The sequence below is a fragment of the Ranitomeya imitator genome, chromosome 3 (genome assembly GCF_032444005.1).
Source record: "Ranitomeya imitator isolate aRanImi1 chromosome 3, aRanImi1.pri, whole genome shotgun sequence".
In the NCBI taxonomy this organism is placed as follows: Eukaryota; Metazoa; Chordata; class Amphibia; order Anura; family Dendrobatidae; genus Ranitomeya; species Ranitomeya imitator.
The window spans coordinates 573461491-573484788 of NC_091284.1; the positions used below are offsets into that span (position 1 = coordinate 573461491).

A 23298-nucleotide genomic window follows, 5' to 3' on the forward strand; every position below is an offset into this window, starting at 1 on the left:
ATCAGCAGATCGCTGCTATGTAGCAGAGCCGATCGGGTTGTGCCTGCTTCTAGCCTCTCATGGAGGCTATTGAAGCATGGCAAAAGTTAAAAAAAAAAGTTTAAAAAAATGTGAAAAAAATAAAAAAAACATAAAAGTTTAAATCACCCCCCTTTCGCCCCAATCAAAATAAATCAATAAAAAAAATATCAAATCTACGCATATTTGGTATCGCCGCGCTCAGAATCGCCCGATCTATCAAATAAAAAAAAGTATTAACCTGATCGCTAAACAGCGTAGCGGGAAAAAAACTCGAAACGCCAGAAATACGTTTTTTTGGTCGCCGTGACATTGCATTAAAATGCAATAACGGGCGATCAAAAGAACGTATCTGCACCGAAATGCTATCATTAAAAACGTCATCTCGGCACGCAAAAAATAAGCCCTCAACCGACCCCAGATGATGAAAAATGGAGACGCTACGAGTATCGGAAAATGGCGCAATTTTTTTTTTTTTTTTAGCAAAGTTTGGAATTTTTTTTCACCACTTAGATAAAAAATAACCTAGTCATGTTTGGTGTCTATGAACTCGTAATGACCTGGAGAATCATAATGGCAGGTCATTTTTAGCATTTAGTGAACCTAGCAAAAAAGCCAAACAAAAAACCAATGTGGGATTGCACTTTTTTTGCAATTTCACCGCACTTGGAATTTTTTTCCCGTTTTCTAGTACACGACATGCTAAAACCAATGATGTCGTTCAAAAGTACAACTCGTCCCGCAAAAAATAAGCCCTCACATGGCCAAATTGATGGAAAAATAAAAAAGTTATGGCTCTGGGAAGGAGGGGAGCGAAAAACGAACACGGAAAAACGAAAAATCCCCCGGTCATGAAGGGGTTAAAAAGCGTAAAAAATCTAAAAGTTCAAATCACCCCCCTTTTGCGCCATTCAAAATAAACCAATAAAAAAATTCAAACATACACATATTTGGTACCGCGAGCTCAGAATTGCCCGATCTATAAATATAAAAAAGAATTAACCTGATCGTTAAACAGTGTAACAATAAAAAAAAAAGTAAAAACGCCAGAATTACTTTTTTTGGTCGCCGCTACATTGCATTAAAATGCAACGGGCGATCAAAAGATCATATCTGCACCAAAACGGTATCATTAAATATGTCAGCTTGGCACACAAAAAACAAGCCCTCACGCAACTCGAGATCATGAAAAATGAAGACACTACGGGTATCGGAAAATTGGGCAATTTTTTTTTTTTAATATTTGGAAAAAAAATTTGCCACTTAAATAAAAAAGAACCTAGACATGTTTGGTGTCTATGAACTCATAATGACCTGGAAAATCAGGTCAGTTTTAGCATTTAGTGAACATGATTAAAAAAAATACAACTGTGGGATTGCACTTTTTTTGCAATTTCACAATACTTGGAATTTTTTTCCTGTTTTTCAATACACGATATGTTAAAACCAATGGTGTCGTTCAAAAGTACAACTCTTCCTGCAAAAAATAAGCCCTCACATGGCCATTTTGACAAAAAAATAAAAAAGTTATGGCTCTGGGAAAAAGGGGAGCAAAAAATGAAAATGCAAAAAACAAAAATACCTCTGGTCATTAAGGGGTTAAACACAAATTCCAGTCTATAGGACATGATGCATTGGTTATATATTTTTGTTATTGAAAATGTGGCTTATTGAAAATGTGGCAGAATCTTGCAAGCAAACCCCGATCAAAGGGGATGGCATTTTTCCAGAGGAGTTGTCGGATTTTAATAAACAGAAAATGATCCAAAATAAAAATGCAGAACATTTGTACAATATATATATATATATATATATATATATATATATATATATATATATAATATTACAAGAATTTTTTGTTCATGGCGAAACAGTTTTAGAAGAAAAAAAAATTGCGTTGCCTTTTAAAAACTCTGTCGATTCAGACTTCATGACTTTCAAATGGTTCATGCAAATTTGCTTTGTTTTCATTTTTTATTTATATTAATTTATTTTATTATAGCATGTCGACATTTGAGAATGTATAGTTCCTGTTGCTGTTGTTGTTTATAGGTTGTAAACATAAAGACCACCCTTTTTGAATAGAGGCCACAGTTTTGCAAATTCGAGGAGCACTGCTTCCCATTGTTTGCAGAGGCACTGTGACTCATGTATACAAGGGTATGTGTCCACCTTCAGGATGGCCGGCGGTTTAGTCGGAGCGGCAAACCCGCTCTGCGCTATGCTCCGCCCCTTCTGGGACGCGATGATGTCGGATGTGTTCATAGCACACATCCGGGATCATCGCACCCCATGCATAGAGCCCTGTGTTATACCTTGCGGCGACGCAGCGTCACCGCAAGGTATACGGACATGCTGTGATCTTAAAAGACGCGCCGCATGTCCGTAGTCGCTGGGCCTCCGCGTGCGTGTTACCACGCATAGTGGAGACGGGATTTCATTAAATCCCCTCCACTATGCTGTAACATCTGGACGCTGCGTGTTTGATGCCACGTCTCTATGCAGCGTCAAACACGCAGCGTTTCCTGCACGTGGAAACATACCCTTAGGGTGCTTTCAAATTGTGTTCAGTACATGCTATTTGATCCTGTCAGGGCATACGTCCGAACCCCACACAAAACGGGATCCAGACATATGCACCGACTGGGCCACAGACTACGACGTCTGAGTGTGAATCATATAAGAAAAATCTGCAAACAAAACCATGTGTAAAGATAAAATGCAAAAGTTTGTTATGTAATAAGTAACAAAATAATTAAAAGTAAAAGTCGACCAGCTGAACCAATGCAGCGGTGCACAACACAGATCTAGTGCTTGGCATGCATTAAATAGTAATAATACTTCAATACATAGATGCAGTACATAGGACAACAATATGTATAAGAATGATGAGCCAGCTTATGTGTGTTGGTATTGTAATGGTATAATACAGTAAGTAATGGTACCTACAGCAAGCCTGAAAACAAAGTACAGTTACTACTCCATAAATGTGCTGGATAAGTAGCATGGTAAAGTGCAAATTCAAATAGAGGTAGGAAAAGGTTATAGAGCGGTAATTACCCAAGCATGTGTACAACCGAATCCCCTACCCGTGGCTGTTAACCAGTTAAATGCCATTGTCAATCTCTGATGGCGGTATCTAACGTGTGCTTACCAGAAGCGCGTCACTAATCCTCCCATCGGTGACCCCGTCACATGATTGCGGGTCACCGATGGGTTTGGATGACAACCAGAAGTCTGCAACAGACCTCTATGGTTGTCATAGCAAGTGAGCATTTCTGCTACACACATGCGATCTGATCATCACCTCTATGTAGCAGAAGCGATCAGAGTACTGCAAAAAGTAAAAAAAAAGTTTTTAAAAATATTTTAAAAAAAGTAAAAGTTCAAATAACCTCCCTTTTGCCTCATTAAAGGGAACCTGTCACCCCCAAAATCGATGGTGAGGTAAGCTCACCAGCATCAGGGGCTTATCTACAGAATTCTGTAATGCTGTAGATAAGCCCCGATGTAACCTGAAAGAGGAGAAAAAGACATTATACTCACCTGGGGGGGCGGTCCCGCTGAGGTCTGGTCAAATGGGTGTCTCAGGTCTGCTCCCGGCGCCTCCCATCTTCATTCCATGACGTCCTCTTCTAGTCTTCATGCCGCGGCTCCGGCGCAGGCGTACTTTGTCTGCCCTGTTGAGGGCAGAGGAAAGTACTGCAGTGCGCAGGCGCCTGAAAGGTCAGAGAGGCCCGGCGCCTGCGCACTGCAGTACTTTGCTCTGCTCTACAACTGCTTTACAAAAGCTCTAAAAAAGCATGTAATCTGCATATAACTGTATCAATAAAATGTTGTCATAGCCAAATACCAGGGAGTATCTAAAACAAAGCAGCTTTATTTAAAACATTACATTCAAGAATTGACAAAAGCCGCAATGTAAAAAAAGGCTATTAAAAACGCATGTCAAAAACACACTCAAAAATCAATGAAAAATGCAAGTAACTTAATTTACATAATAGGTGCAGATAATCTGCAACATCAAAAACGCATTGTGGAAACGTAGCCTTAACCCCTTCCTGACCTTTGACGCATACGCTGCGTCATGAAAGTCGGTGCCATTCCGACCCATGACGCAGCATATGCGTCATGGAAAGATCACGTCCCTGCAGATCGGGTGAAAGGGTTAACTCCAATTTCACCCGATCTGCAGGGACAGGGGGAGTGGTAGTTTAGCCCAGGGGGGGTGGCTTCAACCCCTCGTGGCTACGATCGCTCTGATTGGCTGTTGAAAGTGAAACTGCCAATCAGAGCGATTTGTAATATTTCACCTAAAAAAATGGTGAAATATTACAATCCAACCATGGCCGATGCTGCAATATCATCGGCCATGGCTGGACACACTAATGTGCACCCACCCCACTCCTCCGATCGCCCCCCCAGCCCCCCGATCTGTGGTCTGCTCCCCTCGGTCCTGTGCTCCGCTCCCCCGTCCTCCTGCCCGCTCCCCCCGTGCTCCAATCACACCCCCCGTGCTCCAATCAAACCCCCCCGCACTCCGATCCCCCCCCCGCACAGCGATCCCCCCCCCGTGCTCCAATCCACCCCCCCGTGTTCCGATCCACCCCCCCATGCTCCGACGCCCCCCCCGTGTCCTGATCTCCCCCCCCCTTATACTTACCTGGCCTCCCGGGGACCGTCCGTCTTCTTTCCTGGGCGCCGCCATCTTCCAAAATGGCGGGCGCATGTGCAGTGCGCCCGCCGAATCTGCCGGCCTGCAGATTCGTTCCAGAGTGAATTTTGATCACTGAGATAGGTTATATCTCAGTGATCAAAATAACAAAAAAAAAGTAAATGACCCCCCCCCCTTTGTCACCCCCATAGGTAGGGACAATAAAAAAAAATATATATATTTTTTTTTTCCACTAAGGTTGGGGTAAGAACTAGGGTTAGGGGTAGGGTTAGGGGTAGGGTTAGGGTTATGGGTAGGGTTAGGGGTATGGTTAGGGGTAGGGTTAGGGTTAGGGGTAGGGGTAGGGGTAGGGGTAGGGTTAGGGTTTCGGTATGTGCACACGTATTCTGGTCCTCTGCGGATTTTTCCGCTAAGGATTTGATAAATCCGCAGTGCTAAACCGCTGCGGATTTATGGCGGATTTACCATGTTTTTTCTGCGCATTTCAATGCGGTTTTACAACAGCGATTTTCTATTTGAGCAGTTGTAAAACCGCTGCGGAATCCGCAGAAAGAAGTGACATGCTGCGGAATGTAAACCGCTGCGTTTCCGTGCAGTTTTTCTGCAGCATGTGTACAGCGATTTTTGTTTTCCATAGGTTTGCATTGAACTGTAAACTCATGGGAAACTGCTGCGGATCCGCAGCGTTTTCCGCAGCGTGTGCACATACCTTTAGAATTAGGCTATGTGCACACGGTGCGGATTGGCCGCTGCGGATCCGCAGCAGAGTTCCATCAGGTTTACAGTACCATGTAAACATATGGAAAGCCAAATCCGCTGTGCCCATGGTGCGGAAAATACCGCGCGGGAACGCTGCGTTGTATTTTCCGCAGCATGTCAATTCTTTGTGCGGATTCCGCAGCGTTTTACACCTGTTCCTCAATAGGAATCCGCAGGTGAAATCCGGACAAAAAACACTGGAAATCCGCGGTAAATCCGCAGGTAAAACGCAGTGCCTTTTACCCACGGATTTTTCAAAAATGATGCTGAAAAATGTCACACGAATCCGCAACGTGGGCACATAGCTTTAGGGTTAGTGTTGGAATTAGGATTGTGGTTAGGGTTAGAGGTGTGTTGGGGTTAGGGTTGTGGTTAGGGGTGTGTTGGGTTTAGGGTTGGAATTAGGGTTGTGGCTACAGTTGGGATTAGGGTTAGGGGTGTGTTGCGGTTAGGGTTGTGATTAGGGTTATGGCTACAGTTGGGATTAGGGTTAGGGGTGTGGGGGGGTTAGTGTTGGAGGTAGAATTGAGGGGTTGAAAAATCTCATACGAATCCGCAACGTTGGCACATAGCCTTAGGGCTAGGGTTGGGTTGGAATTAGGGTTGTGGTTAGGGTTAGGGGTGTGTTGGGGTTACGGGTGTGTTGGGGTTAGGGTTGTGATTAGGGTTACGGCTACAGTTGGGATAAGGGTTAGGGGTGTGTTGGAGTTAGAATTGAGGGGTTTCCACTGTTTAGGCACATCAGGGGGTCTCCAAACGCAACATGGCGCCACCATTGATTCCAGCCAATCTTGTATTCAAAAAGTCAAATGGTGCTCCCTCACTTCCGAGCCCCGACGTGCACCCAAACAGTGGTTTACCCCCACATATGGGGTACCAGCATACTCAGGACAAACTGCGCAACAATTACTGGGGTCCAATTTCTCCTGTTACCCTTGTGAAAATAAAGAAATGCTTGCTAAAACATCATTTTTGAGGAAAGAAAAATGATTTTTTATTTTCACGGCTCTGCGTTGTAAACGTCTGTGAAGCACTTGGGGGTTCAAAGTGCTCACCACATATCTAGATAAGTTCCTTGGGGGGTCTAGTTTCTAAAATGGGGTCACTTGTGGGGGATTTCTACTGTTTAGGCACACCAGGGGCTCTGCAAATGCAATGTGACGCCCGCAGACCATTCCATCAAAGTCTGCATTTCAAAAGTCACTACTTCCCTTCTGAGCCCCGACGTGTGCCCAAACAGTGGTTTACCCCCACACATGGGGTATCAGCGTACTCAGGAGAAACTGGACAACAACTTTTGGGGTCCAATTTCTCCTGTAACCCTTGGGAAAATAAAAAATTCTGGGCTAAATAATTATTTTTGAGGAAAGAAAACGTATTTATTATTTTCACGGCTCTGCATTATAAACTTCTATGAAGCACTTGGGGGTTCAAAGTGCTCACCACACATCTAGATAAGTTCCTTTCGGGGTCTAGTTTCCAAAATGGGGTCACTTGTGGGGGGTTTCTACTGTTTAGGCACATCAGGGGCTCTGCAAACGCAACGTGACGCCCGCAGAGCATTCCATCAAAGTCTGCATTTCAAAACGTCACTACTTCAATTCCGAGCCCCGGCATGTGCCCAAACAGTAGTTTACCCCCACATATTCGGTATCACCGTACTCAGGAGAAACTGGACAACAAATATTGGGGTCAAATTTCTCCTGTTACCCTTGGGAAAATTAAAAAATTCTGGGCTAAATAATTATTTTTGAGGAAAGAAAACGTATTTATTATTTTCACGGCTCTGCATTATAAACTTCTGTGAAGCACTTGGGGGTTCAAAGTGCTCACCACACATCTAGAAAAGTTCCTTTCGGGGTCTAGTTTCCAAAATGGGGTCACTTGTGGGGGGTTTCTACTGTTAAGCCACATCAGGGGCTCTGCAAACGCAACGTGACGCCCACAGAGCATTCCATCAAAGTCTGCATTTCAAAACGTCACTACTTCACTTCCGAGCCTCGGCATGTGCCCAAACAGTGGTTTACCCCCACATATGGGGTATCAGCGTACTCAGGAGAAACTGGACAACAACTTTTGGGGTCAAATTTCTCCTGTTACCCTTTGTAAAATAAAAAATTGCAGGCTAAAAGATCATTTTTGAGAAAATAATTTTTTTTTTTATTTTCATGGCTCTGCGTTATAAACTTCTGTGAAGCACTTGGGGGTTCAAAGTCCTCACCCAACATCTAGATTAGTTCCTTTGGGGGTCTAGTTTCCAAAATGGGGTCATTTCTGGGGGATCTCCAATGTTTAGGCACACAGGGGCTCTCCAAACGTGACATGGTGTCCGCTAATGATTGGAGCTAATTTTCCATTTAAAAAGCCAAATGGCGTGCCATCCCTTCTGAGCCCTGCCGTGCGCCCAAACAGTGGTTTACCCCCACATATGGGCTATCAGCGTACTCAGGACAAACTGGACAACAATATTTGGGGTCCAATTCTCCTATTATCCTTGGCAAAATAGGAAATTCCAGGCTAAAAAATCATTTTTGAGGAAAGAAAAATTATTTTTTATTTTCATGGCTCTGCGTTATAAACTTCTGTGAAGCACCTGGGGGTTTAAAGTGCTCAATATGCATCTAGATAAGTTCCTTGGGGAGTCTAGTTTCCAAAATGGGGTCACTTGTGGGGGAGCTCCAATGCATAGGCACACAGGGGCTCTCCAAACGCGACATGGTGTCCGCTAACAATTGGAGCTAATTTTCCATTCAAAAAGTCAAATGGCGCGCCTTCCCTTCCGAGCCCTGCCGTGTGCCCAAACAGTGGTTTACCCCCACATATGAGGTATCGGCGTACTCGGGAGAAATTGCCCAACAAATTTTATGATCCATGTTATCCTGTTGCCCATGTGAAAATGAAAAAATTGAGGCTAAAAGAATTTTTTTGTGAAAAAAAAGTACTTTTTCATTTTTACGGATCAATTTGTGAAGCACCTGGGGGTTCAAAGTGCTCACTATGCATCTAGATAAGTTCCTTGGGGAGTCTAGTTTCCAAAATGGGGTCACTTGTGGGGGAGCTCCAATTTTTAGGCACACGGGGGCTCTCCAAACGTGACATGGTGTCCGCTAAAGAGTGGAGCCAATTTTTTATTCAAAAAGTCAAATGGCGCTCCTTCCCTTCCAAGCCCTGCCGTGCGCCCAAACAGTGGTTTACCCCCACATATGAGGTATCAGCGTATTCAGGACAAATTGGACAACAACTTTCGTGGTTCAGTTTCTCCTTTTACCATTGGGAAAATAAAAAAATTGTTGCTAAAAGATAATTTTTGTGACTAAAAAGTTAAATGTTCATTTTTTCCTTCCATGTTGCTTCTGCTGCTGTGAAGCACCTGAAGGGTTAATAAACTTCTTGAATGTGGTTTTGAGTACCTTGAGGGGTGCAGTTTTTAGAATGGTGTCACTTTTGGGTATTTTCAGCCATATAGACCCCTCAAACTGACTTCAAATGTGAGGTGGTCCCTAAAAAAAATGGTTTTGTAAATTTCGTTGTAAAAATGACAAATCGCTGGTCAAATTTTAACCCTTATAACTTCCTAACAAAAAAAAATTTTGTTTCCAAAATTGTGCTGATGTAAAGTAAACATGTGGGAAATGTTATTTATTAACTATTTTGTGTCACATATCTCTCTGGTTTAACAGAATAAAAATTCAAAATGTGAAAATTGCGAAATTTTCAAAATTTTCACCAAATTTCCATTTTAATCACAAATAAACGCAGAATTTATTGACCTAAATTTACCACAGACATGAAGCCCAATATGTCACGAAAAAACAATCTCAGAACCGCTAGGATCCATTGAAGCGTTCCTGAGTTATTACCTCATAAAGGGACACTGGTCAGAATTGCAAAAAACGGCAAGGTCTTTAAGGTCAAAATAGGCTGGGTCATGAAGGGGTTAAAGGAGCTTCCAAAGCATCTGATATTGAATGACAGATTAATATTGAAAGCTTGGAAAACCCTTTAAAGCGAACCTGTCAGCAGAATTGCTAAGTGAACTACAGGCACTGTCATGTTGTCGCTATTAAAATGATACATGGGGTGATGAAGTCCGTCTTGTGGTTCTTGTGTAATTAGTGTTCGTTTTCAGTTAATGAGATGCCTGTGTTCTGGGGTGGGACTGTAGGCAGAGTCTTATCTTCCTGCCCACAGGCCGCCCCAAAGTACAAACAGTCTGTCTCTATGATGAGGAACATGTTTGTGTTTCTGGCAGGCCTGTGAGCAGGTTTTTCCTTGGTTTCTCTGGCTTAGAGCAGGAAGATGAGACTCTGCCTGTTGTCTGCTGGGAAATGTCCTGCCTCTGGCAGTGAAGCTCTTAAAATCTTCAGGATGATTTTTGTTGCCCCTTCTCATAGATTCAGTTTAGTGACAGCTATGGACTTTTGCCAGATTGGATTTTTTTGACCACTAGTTAGTTAATGTCATTTTTTTCTTCTTTCTGTAACATACTGTTGTGAATTCTGTGGCAGAGCTCCCTCCTGTGGTCACAAGTGGTACTTCGGCTGATTCTCTCTGTGAGCTTCTGTTGGTGGAGGGAAGTGGTACTGCGGCTTCTGAGTTTCCTCCCTCAGGTGATCTGGTGAGGTTGTTAGGTGCTTCTCTACTTAACTCCACCTAATGCTTTTATCCTGGCTTCCTGTCAATGTTCCAGTGTTGGACTTGCTTTTCCCTGGATCATTCCTGTGGCCTGCTGCTCTGCATAGCTAAGTTCTTCTTTGCTATTTGTTTGCTATTTTTTCTGTCCAGCTTGTCTATTTTGTTGCTGGAAGCTCTGGGACGCAAAGGGTGTACCTCCGTGCCGTTAGTTCGGTACGGAGGGTCTTTTTGCCCCCTTTGCGTGGTTTTCTTTAGGGTTTTGTGTAGACCGCAAAGTTACCGTTTCTATCCTCGCTCTGTTAAGAAAGTCGGGCCTCACTTTGCTGAATCTATTTCATCTCTACGTTTGTCTTTTCATCTTAACTCACAGTCATTATATGTGGGGGGCTGCCTTTTCCTTTGGGGTATTTCTCTGAGGCAAGGTAGGCTTATTTTCTATCTTCAGGCTAGTTAGTTTCTCAGGCTGTGCCGAGTTGCATAGGCAGAGTTAGGCGCAATCCACGGCTGCCTCTAGTGTTGTTTGGAGAGGATTAGGGATTGCGGTCTGCAGAGTTCCCACGTCTCAGAGCTCGTTCTATGATTTTGGGTTATTGTCAGATCACTGTATGTGCTCTGACCGCTATGTCCATTGTGGTACTGAATTGCCTTTCATAACAGTACAGGAAGCCAAAAGTACTAATGATTCTCAATAGAGGGAAAAAAGAAGTTCTGAGACCATTTTTTTTTTCTTTGCACTGTGTTTTGCCTTTTTTTTCCCCTAGACATTTGGGTGGTTCAGTACACAGGTGTGGTGATGGACATTAGAAGTCTGTCTTCATTTGTGGATCAGCTCTCGGCAAGTGTACAAAAGATTCAAGACACTATTGATCAGAAATCTATGTTAGAACCAAGAATTCCTATTCCTGATTTGTTTTTTGGAGATAGAACTAAGTTTCTGAGTTTCAAAAATAATTGTAAATTATTTCTGGCCTTGAAACCTCGCTCCTCTGGTGATCCAGTTCAACAGGTTTTGATTGTTATTTCTTTTTTGCACGGCGACCCTCAGGACTGGGCGTTTTCTCTTGCGCCAGGAGATCCTGCATTGAGTAATATCGATGCGTTTTTCCTGGCGCTCGGATTGCTGTACGATGAACCTAATTCAGTGGATCAGGCAGAGAAAAATTTGCTGGCTCTTTGTCAGGGTCAGGATGAGATAGAGGTATATTGTCAGAAATTTAGAAAGTGGTCCGTGCTCACTCAATGGAATGAATCTGCGCTGGCAGCTATGTTCAGAAAGGGTCTCTCTGAAGCCCTTAAGGATGTCATGGTGGGATTTCCTATGCCTGCTGGTTTGAATGAGTCTATGTCTTTGGCCATTCAGATCGGTCGACGCTTGCGTGAGCGTAAATCTGTGCACCATTTGGCGGTATTACCTGAGCTTAAACCTGAGCCTATGCAGTGCGATAGGACTTTGACCAGAGTTGAACGGCAAGAACACAGACGTCTGAATGGGCTGTGTTTCTACTGTGGTGATTCCACTCATGCTATCTCTGATTGTCCTAAACGCACTAAGCGGTTCGCTAGGTCTGCCACCATTGGTACTGTACAGTCAAAATTTCTTCTGTCCGTTACCTTGATCTGTTCTTTGTCATCGTATTCTGTCATGGCATTTGTGGATTCAGGCGCTGCCCTGAATTTGATGGACTTGGAGTATGCTAAGCGTTGTGGGTTTCTCTTAGAGCCCTTGCAGTGTCCTATTCCATTGAGAGGAATTGATGCCACGCCTTTGGCCAAGAATAAGCCTCAATACTGGACCCAGCTGACCATGTGCATGGCTCCTGCACATCAGGAGGTTATTCGCTTTCTGGTGTTGCATAATCTGCATGATGTGGTCGTGTTGGGGTTGCCATGGCTACAAGCCCATAATCCAGTATTAGATTGGAAATCCATGTCGGTGTCCAGCTGGGGTTGTCAGGGGGTACATGGTGATGTTCCATTTCTGTCAATTTCGTCATCCACCCCTTCTGAGGTTCCAGAGTTCTTGTCTGATTACCGGGATGTATTTGATGAGCCCAAGTCCGATGCCCTACCTCCGCATAGGGATTGTGATTGTGCTATCAATTTGATTCCTGGTAGTAAATTCCCAAAAGGTCGACTGTTTAATTTATCCGTGCCTGAGCACGCCGCTATGCGCAGTTATGTGAAGGAATCCCTGGAGAAGGGGCATATTCGCCCGTCATCGTCACCATTAGGAGCAGGGTTCTTTTTTGTAGCCAAGAGGATGGTTCGCTGAGACCTTGTATAGATTACCGCCTTCTAAATAAGATCACGGTTAAATTTCAGTACCCCTTGCCATTGTTATCTGATTTGTTTGCTCGGATTAAGGGGGCTAGTTGGTTCACCAACATAGATCTTCGTGGTGCATATAATCTGGTGCGAATCAGGCGAGGAGATGAATGGAAAACTGCATTTAATACGCCCGAGGGTCATTTTGAGTATCTAGTGATGCCATTCGTACTTGCCAATGCTCCATCAGTGTTTCAGTCCTTTATGCATGACATCTTCCGAGAGTACCTGGATAAATTCCTGATTGTGTACTTGGATGACATTTTGATCTTCTCGGATGATTGGGAGTCTCATGTGAAGCAGGTCAGAACAGTTTTTCAGGTCCTGCGTGCTAATTCTTTGTTTGTGAAGGGATCAAAGTGTCTCTTTGGTGTGCAGAAGGTTTCATTTTTGGGGTTCATCTTTTCCCCTTCTACTATCGAGATCGATCCTGTTAAGGTCCAAGCCATCCATGATTGGACTCAGCCGACATCTCTGAAAAGTCTGCAAAAGTTCCTGGGCTTTGCTAATTTTTATCGTCGCTTCATCTGCAATTTTTCTAGTATTGCCAAACCATTGACCGATTTGACCAAGAAGGGTGCTGATTTGGTCAATTGGTCTTCTGCTGCTGTGGAAGCTTTTCAAGAGTTGAAGCGTCGTTTTTCTTCTGCCCCGGTGTTGTGTCAACCAGATGTTTCTCTTCCGTTCCAGGTCGAGGTTGATGCTTCTGAGATTGGAGCAGGGGCTGTTTTGTCGCAGAGAGCTTCTGATTGCTCAGTGATGAAACCATGCGCTTTTTTTTCCAGGAAGTTTTCGCCTGCTGAGCGAAATTATGATGTGGGCAACCTAGAGTTGCTGGCCATGAAGTGGGCATTCGAGGAGTGGCTTCATTGGCTTGAAGGAGCTAAGCATCGCGTGGTGGTATTGACTGATCATAAGAACTTGACTTATCTTGAGTCTGCTAAGCGGTTGAATCCTAGACAGGCTCGTTGGTCGCTGTTTTTTGCCCGTTTTGACTTTGTGATTTCGTACCTTCCGGGCTCTAAAAATGTGAAGGCGGATGCTCTGTCTAGGAGTTTTGTGCCCGACTCTCCGGGTTTATCTGAGCCGGCGGGTATCCTCAAGGAAGGAGTAATTGTGTCTGCCATCTCCCCTGATTTGCGGCGGGTGCTGCAAAAATTTCAGGCTAATAAACTGGATCGTTGCCCAGCGGAGAGACTGTTTGTCCCTGATAGGTGGACCAATAAAGTTATCTCTGAGGTTCATTGTTCGGTGTTGGCTGGTCATCCTGGAATCTTTGGTACCAGAGAGTTAGTGGCTAGATCCTTTTGGTGGCCGTCTCTGTCGCGGGATGTGCGTGCTTTTGTGCAGTCCTGTGGGATTTGTGCTCGGGCTAAGCCCTGCTGTTCTCGTGCCAGTGGGTTGCTTTTGCCCTTGCCGGTCCCGAAGAGGCCTTGGACACATATCTCTATGGATTTTATTTCTGATCTTCCCGTTTCTCAAAAGATGTCAGTCATTTGGGTGGTCTGTGATCGCTTTTCTAAGATGGTCCATCTGGTACCCTTGTCTAAATTGCCTTCTTCCTCTGATTTGGTGCCATTGTTCTTCCAGCATGTGGTTCGTTTACATGGCATTCCAGAGAATATCGTTTCTGACAGAGGTTCCCAGTTTGTTTCAAGGTTTTGGCGAGCCTTTTGTGGTAGGATGGGCATTGACTTGTCTTTGTCCTCGGCTTTCCATCCTCAGACTAATGGCCAGACCGAACGAACCAGTCAGACCTTGGAAACATATCTGAGATGCTTCGTTTCTGCCGATCAGGATGACTGGGTGTCCTTTTTGCCTTTGGCTGAGTTCGCCCTTAATAATCGGGCCAGCTCGGCTACCTTGGTTTCGCCATTTTTCTGCAATTCTGGGTTCCATCCTCGTTTCTCTTCAGGACAGGTTGAGTCTTCGGACTGTCCTGGTGTGGATACTGTGGTGGACAGGTTGCAGCAGATTTGGACTCATGTAGTGGACAATTTGACCTTGTCCCAGGAGAAGGCTCAACGTTTCGCTAATCGCAGACGCCGTGTTGGTCCCCGACTTCGTGTTGGGGATCTGGTTTGGTTATCTTCTCGTCATATTCCTATGAAGGTTTCCTCTCCTAAGTTTAAACCTCGTTTCATTGGTCCGTATAGGATTTCTGAGGTTCTTAATCCTGTGTCTTTTCGTCTGACCCTTCCAGATTCTTTTTCCATACATAATGTATTCCATAGGTCATTGTTGCGGAGATACGTGGCACCTATGGTTCCATCTGTTGATCCTCCTGCCCCGGTTTTGGTGGAGGGGGAATTGGAGTATATTGTGGAGAAGATTTTGGATTCTCGTGTTTCTAGACGGAAACTCCAGTATCTGGTTAAATGGAAGGGTTATGCTCAGGAAGATAATTCCTGGGTTTTTGCCTCTGATGTCCATGCTCCCGATCTTGTTCGTGCCTTTCATGTGGCTCATCCTGGTCGGCCTGGGGGCTCTGGTGAGGGTTCGGTGACCCCTCCTCAAGGGGGGGGTACTGTTGTGAATTCTGTGGCAGAGCTCCCTCCTGTGGTCACAAGTGGTACTTTGGCTGATTCTCTCTGTGAGCTTCTGTTGGTGGAGGGAAGTGGTACTGCGGCTTCTGAGTTTTCTCCCTCAGGTGATCTGGTGAGGTCGTTAGGTGCTTCTCTACTTAACTCCACCTAATGCTTTTATCCTGGCTTCCTGTCAATGTTCCAGTGTTGGACTTGCTTTTCCCTGGATCATTCCTGTGGCCTGCTGCTCTGCATAGCTAAGTTCTTCTTTGCTATTTGTTTGCTATTTTTTCTGTCCAGCTTGTCTATTTTGTTGCTGGAAGCTCTGGGACGCAAAGGGTGTACCTCCGTGCTGTTAGTTCGGTACGAAGGGTCTTTTTGCCCCCTTTGCGTGGTTTTCTTTAGGGTTTTGTGTAGACCGCAAAGTTACCTTTTCTATCCTCGCTCTGTTAAGAAAGTCGGGCCTCACTTTGCTGAATCTATTTCATCTCTACGTTTGTCTTTTCATCTTAACTCACAGTCATTATATGTGGGGGGCTGCCTTTTCCTTTGGGGTATTTCTCTGAGGCAAGGTAGGCTTATTTTCTATCTTCAGGCTAGTTAGTTTCTCAGGCTGTGCCGAGTTGCATAGGCAGAGTTAGGCGCAATCCACGGCTGCCTCTAGTGTTGTTTGGAGAGGATTAGGGATTGCGGTCTGCAGAGTTCCCACGTCTCAGAGCTCGTTCTATGATTTTGGGTTATTGTCAGATCACTGTATGTGCTCTGACCGCTATGTCCATTGTGGTACTGAATTGCCTTTCATAACACATACAGTCATGGCTAAAAGTATTGACACCCCTGCAATTCTGTCAGATAATACTCGTTTTCTTCCTGAAAATGATTGCAAACACAAATTATTTGGTATTATTATCTTTATTTAATTTGTCTTAAATGAAAAAACACAAAAGAGAATGAAGCAAAAAGCAAAACATTGATCATTTCACACAAAACTCCAAAAATGGGCCAGACAAAAGTATTGGCACCCTTAGCCTAATACTTGGTTGCACAACCTTTAGCTAAAATAACTGCAACCAACCACTTCCGGTAACCATCAATGAGTTTCTTACAATGCTCTGCTGTAATTTTAGACCATTCTTCTTTGGCAAACTGCTCCAGGTCCCTGATATTTGAAGGGTGCCTTCTCCAAACTGCCATTTTTAGATCTCTCCACAGGTGTTCAATGGGATTCAGGTCTGGACTCATTGCTGGCCACCTTAGAAGTCTCCAGTGCTTTCTCTCAAACCATTTTCTAGTGCTTTTTGAAGTGTGTTGTAAGTCATTGTCCTGCTAGAAGACCCATGACCTCTGAGGGAGACCCAGCTTTCTCGCACTGGGCCCTACATTATGCTGCACAATTTGTTTGTAGTCTTCAGACTTCATAATGCCATGCACATGGTCAAGCAGTCCAGTGTCAGAGGCAGCAAAGCAACCCCAAAACATCAGGGAACCTCCGCCATGTTTGACTGTAGGGACCGTGTTCTTTTCTTTGAATGCCTCTTTTTTTTCTCCTGTAAACTCTATGTTGATGCCTTTGCCCAAAAAGCTCTACTTTTGTCTCATCTGACCAGAGAACATTCTTCCAAAACGTTTTAGGCTTTTTCAGGTAAGTTTTGGCAAACTCCAGCCTGGCTTTTTTTATGTCTTGGGGTAAGAAGTGGGGTCTTCCTGGGTCTCCTACCATACAGTCCCTTTTCATTCAGACGCCGACCGATAGTACGGGTTGACACTGTTGTACCCTCGGACTGCAGGGCAGCTTGAACTTGTTTGGATGTTAGTCGAAGGTTCTTTATCCAACATCCGCACAATCTTGCGTTGAAATCTCTTGTCAATTTTTCTTTTCCGTCCACATCTAGGGTGGTTAGCCACAGCGCCATGGGCTTTAAACTTCTTGATGACACTGCGCACGGTAGACACAGGAACATTCAGGTCTTTGGAGATGGACTTGTAGACTTGAGATTGCTCATGCTGCCTCACAATTTGGTTTCTCAAGTACTCAGACAGTTCTTTGGTCTTCTTTCTTTTCTCCATGCTTAATGTGGTACACACAAGGACACAGGACAGCGGTTGAGTCAGCTTTAATCCATGTCAACTGGCTGCAAGTGTGATTTAGTTATTGCCAACACCTGTTAGGTGCCACAGGTAAGTTACAGGTGCTGTTAATTACACAAATTAGAGACGCATCACATGATTTTTCAAACAGTGCCACTACTTTTGTCCACCCCCTTTTTTATTTTTGGTGTGGAATTATATCCAATTTGGCTTTAGGACAATTCTTTTTGTGTTTTTTTCATTTAAGACAAATTAAATGAAGATAATAATACCAAATAATTTGTGTTCGCAATCATTTTCAGGAAGAAACTGAGTATTATCTGACAGAATTGCAGGGGTGTCAATACTTTTGGCCATGACTGTAATCCTGTTCTGAAAATTGATAACGGCTTCTTGCTCATCAAAGTTATTGAACTATTGTAGGCGGCATGGCCTCAGATTGTTTAATTTTTACATAAACCCCAGCTGACACCAATTGCTTTCAGATATATGTAGTTGAGGAGGCACTTTGAAAATGAATAAGACTTTGCTTTCGTTGTATTAAGGGTATAGGGTGTACCCTCTACAATAACAGGAGATTGGAGAATACGTTAAGCCTGTTCACAAATTGGCTTTATGTACTGGCGAGAAAAAAAATTCAGACAGATCAAAGCCGGTTATCGCAAGAAAACATAATGCTCCCCTGCAACTTCATCCCAAAACATGGTCACTGGGCTAAACTAAAGCCGGTTACAGGCAACTTCCAGGGAATGAATAGGAATGAATATTGTCTGCCTGTGAATGAGTCGTACAAATTAATATGGTGATTAGGAAGAATATTGCAGGCAATATGCAATTAAATTGAGCTGTGCCTGCTTTATGCCTGTAGAAATAAGTGCAAATATTTCGGCAAACCAAGCATGTGGCATCTGCAACTGTGTACTGTAGAGGGGAAATGGGATTGACATAACCCCACCATAGACAGGAAAGTGAACTGCCGTGGCGCTGGTGTGTTAAAGGGAACCTGACAGCTGATACATGCTGCCCAGTCCACGGGCAGCATGTATCAGGCAACGACTGTTTGACACTGAAGCACTGTAGCATTTCAGAAAAAAAGCCCCCGGGGACAGAGACCACGCTGTAGATTAGTTGGACAGTTGGGTCCCCACCCGCTGACCTAGAATGTAGGGTCTCTGCCTACATGTGCATGGATTGGGAAGCATTTTTCAACTGTCATGTTCATTTTACAAGTGGTTTCTTATCCCAGAAATGTCTTCAGTAGTGTTCCGACTACTGAAAACCTCATAAAGCCTGAAAATAAAGATAGCCATGTGGCATATCGAATTGAAGTGGTTGTTTTCTCCATATGTAGAACTTTTTTTGTATGTATATATATATTTTTGTGTATATGGAAGCAGCATCTGCACTCCAATGGAAATAAAGGACAAAGGCTTCAGATGAGGAGCTGAAATGTCGCCTGTATGTGTGTGAATTAGGTCCACTTTTTCCACTTATTTCCATTGGAGTGGTGCTTCCAATCTATTTTTTCTATGCTTGGAGACTTTTTGGCTGGTTGCTTGCCAAAGTATCATACCAACAACATTAGGATTTTGCTGCTATTTTTCCATTGCTTTATATGTTTCTGAATTTTTTTGGTGGGAATACTATAAATTTGTCTTTTTCCAGTGTGATTCATAATGTAATCCAATTTTTTTCCATAAATTCCTACATTGCTAATCTAATATCTAAATTAAAAAAAACATTGAAATGTGTGTGCAGATTATTATTTTTTTCTTAAAGGTACTGGTACCAGATAGGGTCATAACTGTAGTGGTTGCAGGTGTTGCTGTTGCACCCAGGACCTGGAGCCAAGGAAAGGCCTAAAAGTTCATTTTGACCAATTTGAAATGACCAATACTAGAGTATATCCTAAGAGTTGGGGGCCCTGTGGGAGATTTTGCATTGGGGCCCTTAAACTTCAAGTTACGTCACTGGTACAAGATGAAAGCTTTTTATATGTGTAGCAATCTATGGCTCTCTAATATGTTATTGGGAGGGTATGCTGGGACTAGTTGTGACACAATGGCTCAACGCCTTAATATTAGAAGACATGTCTTCTCCTGCTGACCTGTAAGCACTACATTACTGGCCTATTGTCCATGTACCTGATGTTGCGTGTTTATAGAGGTAGCTGGATGTGTTGATCACCTGAAGGCTGCTGCTGTAGTCTACAGAAAGAGATATATTAAGTCCTGATTTGTGGTCTTTTTCCTTTGATGTGTTGCAGGGGGCATTCACTTTCCATGGGAGTATGATAGACATGCCCTTGCTTAAGCAGGCACAGAACATCGTTACGCTTGCCACAGCCATCAAGAACGAATCATCTGTTAAATGAAGCTCTCGCCGGGAGCCCACTCCATACAGCGCTTGTCTTAGAAGACGGAGGGAGACTTGAGAAATGTTCTGAGGAACAGTGGAAGCCATTGATACTAGAATGATCATGCTGTATTTTTTTCTGTACATGTATGTCATTAATTACAATAAAAGTCACCTCCAGGAGCTCTCAGTCCTGACTTTCTTCTGGGCACCGCCATTTATCCTGCTTTCCTCCTATAAAAATGTAAGAGAGGATGACAAGGGCTGAACTGCCATAAACTTGTGCAGCCGCATTTACATGACACTGGAGATACCACCACAGGTCATATGCTGCGTCTTGTTAACTGGCTTAGCCAAGCTGTTTTGGAGAGGTTAACCCAGCTTGTAGTGAGGGTAAATAAACATAACAAGCGGCCATTGTCCCCTATTCAGTGTGTACTCTTATATTCAGGGCCAGGGGTATTGAAGCTGCACAGGATCAGCTTGTGGTGCCAGAGGCCTCGAATGAAGCTTCAAACAGCAACAATCAGACATTTTGTTTCTGCTCCTCATTAAATCATGAGGCTTTGTGGCCCCAGCACCCAGGACTGTTCTTAAAGAAAGGAGCAGAATAGAAAGTTCTACGCCACGCACCAACCTCTCTATGAGCTGCCCTTACACACTCGCCCCGGGACGGCGGCTCTGTTTATTTAGATGGGTAAATAGAAAACACCATTCATCTTCCCACTAGATGGGTGCCAATCCACATTGCCCACGGTTCTGCAGGGTCCACAGTGCAGCGTCTTCTTGCTAAATATATAAGCTCCTCAGAGCTGCAGTAATCGAGGAGAGACGATTAACCCTAGCATCATATATGAACTGTTCACATGATGGTCTGGAGAAGGAGGACTGTGATGAGAAGGACATTACAAGGTGTCTGTACTCGTAATTTCACAGAGAGAACTTGGATAACTTCTCTCTGGGCTGATTAAACCATCAGCTTTGTGACCCCATCAACAAGGATAGGGGATTAATTCAGGTCAGAGGTGACGGAGCTGAAAGTTTCGAAACGTCAGCAAGTTAAAAAAAAATCAATATGGAAAAAGTGGTCAGATAGAAAAGATTTATCGACTTGCTTCATGTGCATCCAAACGGTTTTAGAGATTTTATGTTGTTGTGACACTCCTGACTAAACTTTTTAAATATTATTTAGTGACTGACTTTAGCAAAACCGTGGCATAAATGTACACGTTTCTGCATTTTTCAATGACCGGAAATATGCATCAAAATGTTATACATGTTGTCAAACCATAATTAGACGTTCATCAAGAAACACATGTAAAATGCTTGCAGTTTTCTAAAATTGTTTTCTGACTCTTTTAGTGGCTTTTTTATGGTAAAGTAAGTTTTTTCTTGGGTATTTATGCATTTTAAGGCATATTAATGATCATATTGAGCTCTATGGATGAAAATGCCATAAGCTGAGGATGCAGGGTGCTGACAGATAAAGCTTTTGAAGACTCGAATTGCAGATTGGTCTTCTCGGAGAACATAGCCAGCATGTAATATATACATAGTGGAAGTGAACATTTGTCCTAGGAAATCTGGTCTGGATGAAGGGACAAACATCTGTCCTCAATGTTTTGGATGGAAAAACACATTAATTAGTTGACTAATGCGTTGGCAAAATGTTTAACTTATTCCTTTTTCACCACAAAATATTCTTTACACATATGGTAAATAACTGGGACATTTTCTCAGACAAAATTAAACTTGAGAAATTCTTTTTCTTCTTATTTATGCCTTCTGTAAATAATAGTCCAGATTCACTGTTGCATTTTTTACTGTTTTTTGTTGAGTTTTTGCCATTTTTTCACCCTTTTTTTGTTAAATCCATAATTATCTTTCCAAGTCTGTCTTTTTTAAGTTTGCCATTGTGGGCAGAGTTTAGCGTTTCCAGATGTTGTCGCCTGATCCATCATTCGCGACTTTTCAAAAGACACAACATTTGTTGCAAATATACTCCAGTCCCTTCTAGAGGGATTCTTTTTACGCCAGAATTGTTTTGCACAATTTTTTGTTCTAAATAAAAAATACTATTTTTAATTTTGTACAAAACGCATGATTACCTCATGCACCACGTTGATGGATTTGATGCAAAAAAACCTCAACGAATACCACAAGATAAAAAAGAAACGTGACTTAAAAAAACGTAAATTATAAATCAGAACCCATAGTTTTTAAAACATTAACAATGAATTCTTTCTCAAAATAAAAATTGCATTTTTTATTAATATTTTTTTTTGCATCTTTGTCAAAAGACATAATAGTGTGATGAATGTTGAAACTGAAAAATGCACTGCACTGTATGTTCTGTGTGTGTTTTTTTTTCTGGTGGTGTCTTTTTTTTTTAACTTGTGTTAACATTTTTTTTGTATTTTTGGTTGCGTTTTTGATATTGCAAATCATTAAAAATGAGATCACTTGCAATGCTTCAAATGCAGTCAGAAATTGAACAAAAATGCAGGTAATAATAAGCTACGTGGTGTGTGTGTAAAGTAAAAAAACACATGTTTTATAGTACATTCCCGTGGTGGAAACATATCAAAAACACATGTAATCTGCACATATGTCAAGAAAACTTTGTCAAATGCAAATACCAGGAAGTTTTAACAACAAAGCAGCTTTATTTAAAGCATAACAAACCATGATGAGACGAAAAATGCGTTCTCAAATATGTGATAAAAACGCATGTAAAAAAAATAAAAACTAAAAAACAAGATGATAAAAGCAAGTAACCTAAGTTATGCAGAAACGCTGCAGAAAATCTGCAACATCAAAAACTCATCATGGGAACGTAGCGTAAAGCCTCTTTCAAACGTTATTATACATTCATAATACATACGTGCAATATGGATGAGCAATTAATAAGATGCACCAGTTTTTGATCAGTTTTTGCCCAATAGAAAATAATAGCAATAAATGCAAATATGGATGCAAAAACTAATCAGATGCTGGTAAATCCATATTTTAAGCATCTGCATGATAATAATTAATAGCCATAGTCTGTCTGTAAAACTGATCAAAATAGCACATGCCGCATTTTATAAAAACAGAAGTGAAAAAAGTCCATGTGAGCAGATTATCATTGGTTTAACTAGCACCTTATTTCAATCGATATTAAATGACTCAAATACTCTAATGTGAAAGAGTCTTTAGGCCATGGTCACATGTTGCGTTTTCGCTGCTTTTTGTTATACAAATTTTAAGCTGTGTTTTACAGTACCAGCAAAGTCTATCATTTCCGAAATCTCATGCGCACACATTGGGTTTTTTCTGACTGAATTGTAAAAGTGCTGCATTTTTGTAAACTGCAGCATGTCACTTCTTTCAGTGTTTTTGCAGAATTTTTTACCTATAGGCCTTGTTCACACAAGTTCAATTTTGCTGCGTTTTTTTAATGCAAATTTTAAGCTGCTTACAAATGCACATTTTGCTGTGTTTTTGCTGCATTTTCATGCTTTTTTTTTTGCTGTCTCTTGTGCATGTTGATAAAGTTTAGTGGAACCCCCAAAAATACTGATTTAACTTTTTTAGGTTTTTGAAACAAAAACACAGAAAAAAATTATACTTGAGTTTTTTGCTGTGTTTTTGCGCTTACCCATTGTTTCCTATGGGTGAAGAAGGGACATGCTGTGCAGTTTTCAAAAACGCAGTAGTTTTCCAATTCAGTCAGGAAAACAAACCCAATGTGTGTGCATTACATTTCTGAAATCTCACAGACTTACTGGTACTGTAAAACGCAGCTTATAATTTGCAGGAAAAAAAAGGCTACAAAAATGCAATGTGTGAACATAGCCATAAAAAGCAATGAGTAAGTGCAAAAAAACGCAGGTATCAGGTTTTCCTGCATTTTTGGTGCAAAAGTCTTCGGGAAGT

At 42.5% G+C, this 23298-nt stretch overlaps 1 protein-coding gene across 1 annotated transcript in view; it reads left to right on the plus strand.

Moving 5' to 3' along the window:
- Positions 1–19563, plus strand: part of CLYBL (citramalyl-CoA lyase) — a 552948-nt gene extending 533385 nt beyond the window's left edge. The window contains exon 8 of the mRNA XM_069757968.1: positions 19292–19563. Coding sequence (XP_069614069.1) covers positions 19292–19399 — 108 coding nt within the window. The 3' untranslated portion in view covers positions 19400–19563. The remainder of the gene's footprint in view (positions 1–19291) is intronic.
- The last annotated feature ends 3735 nt before the right edge of the window (positions 19564–23298 follow it).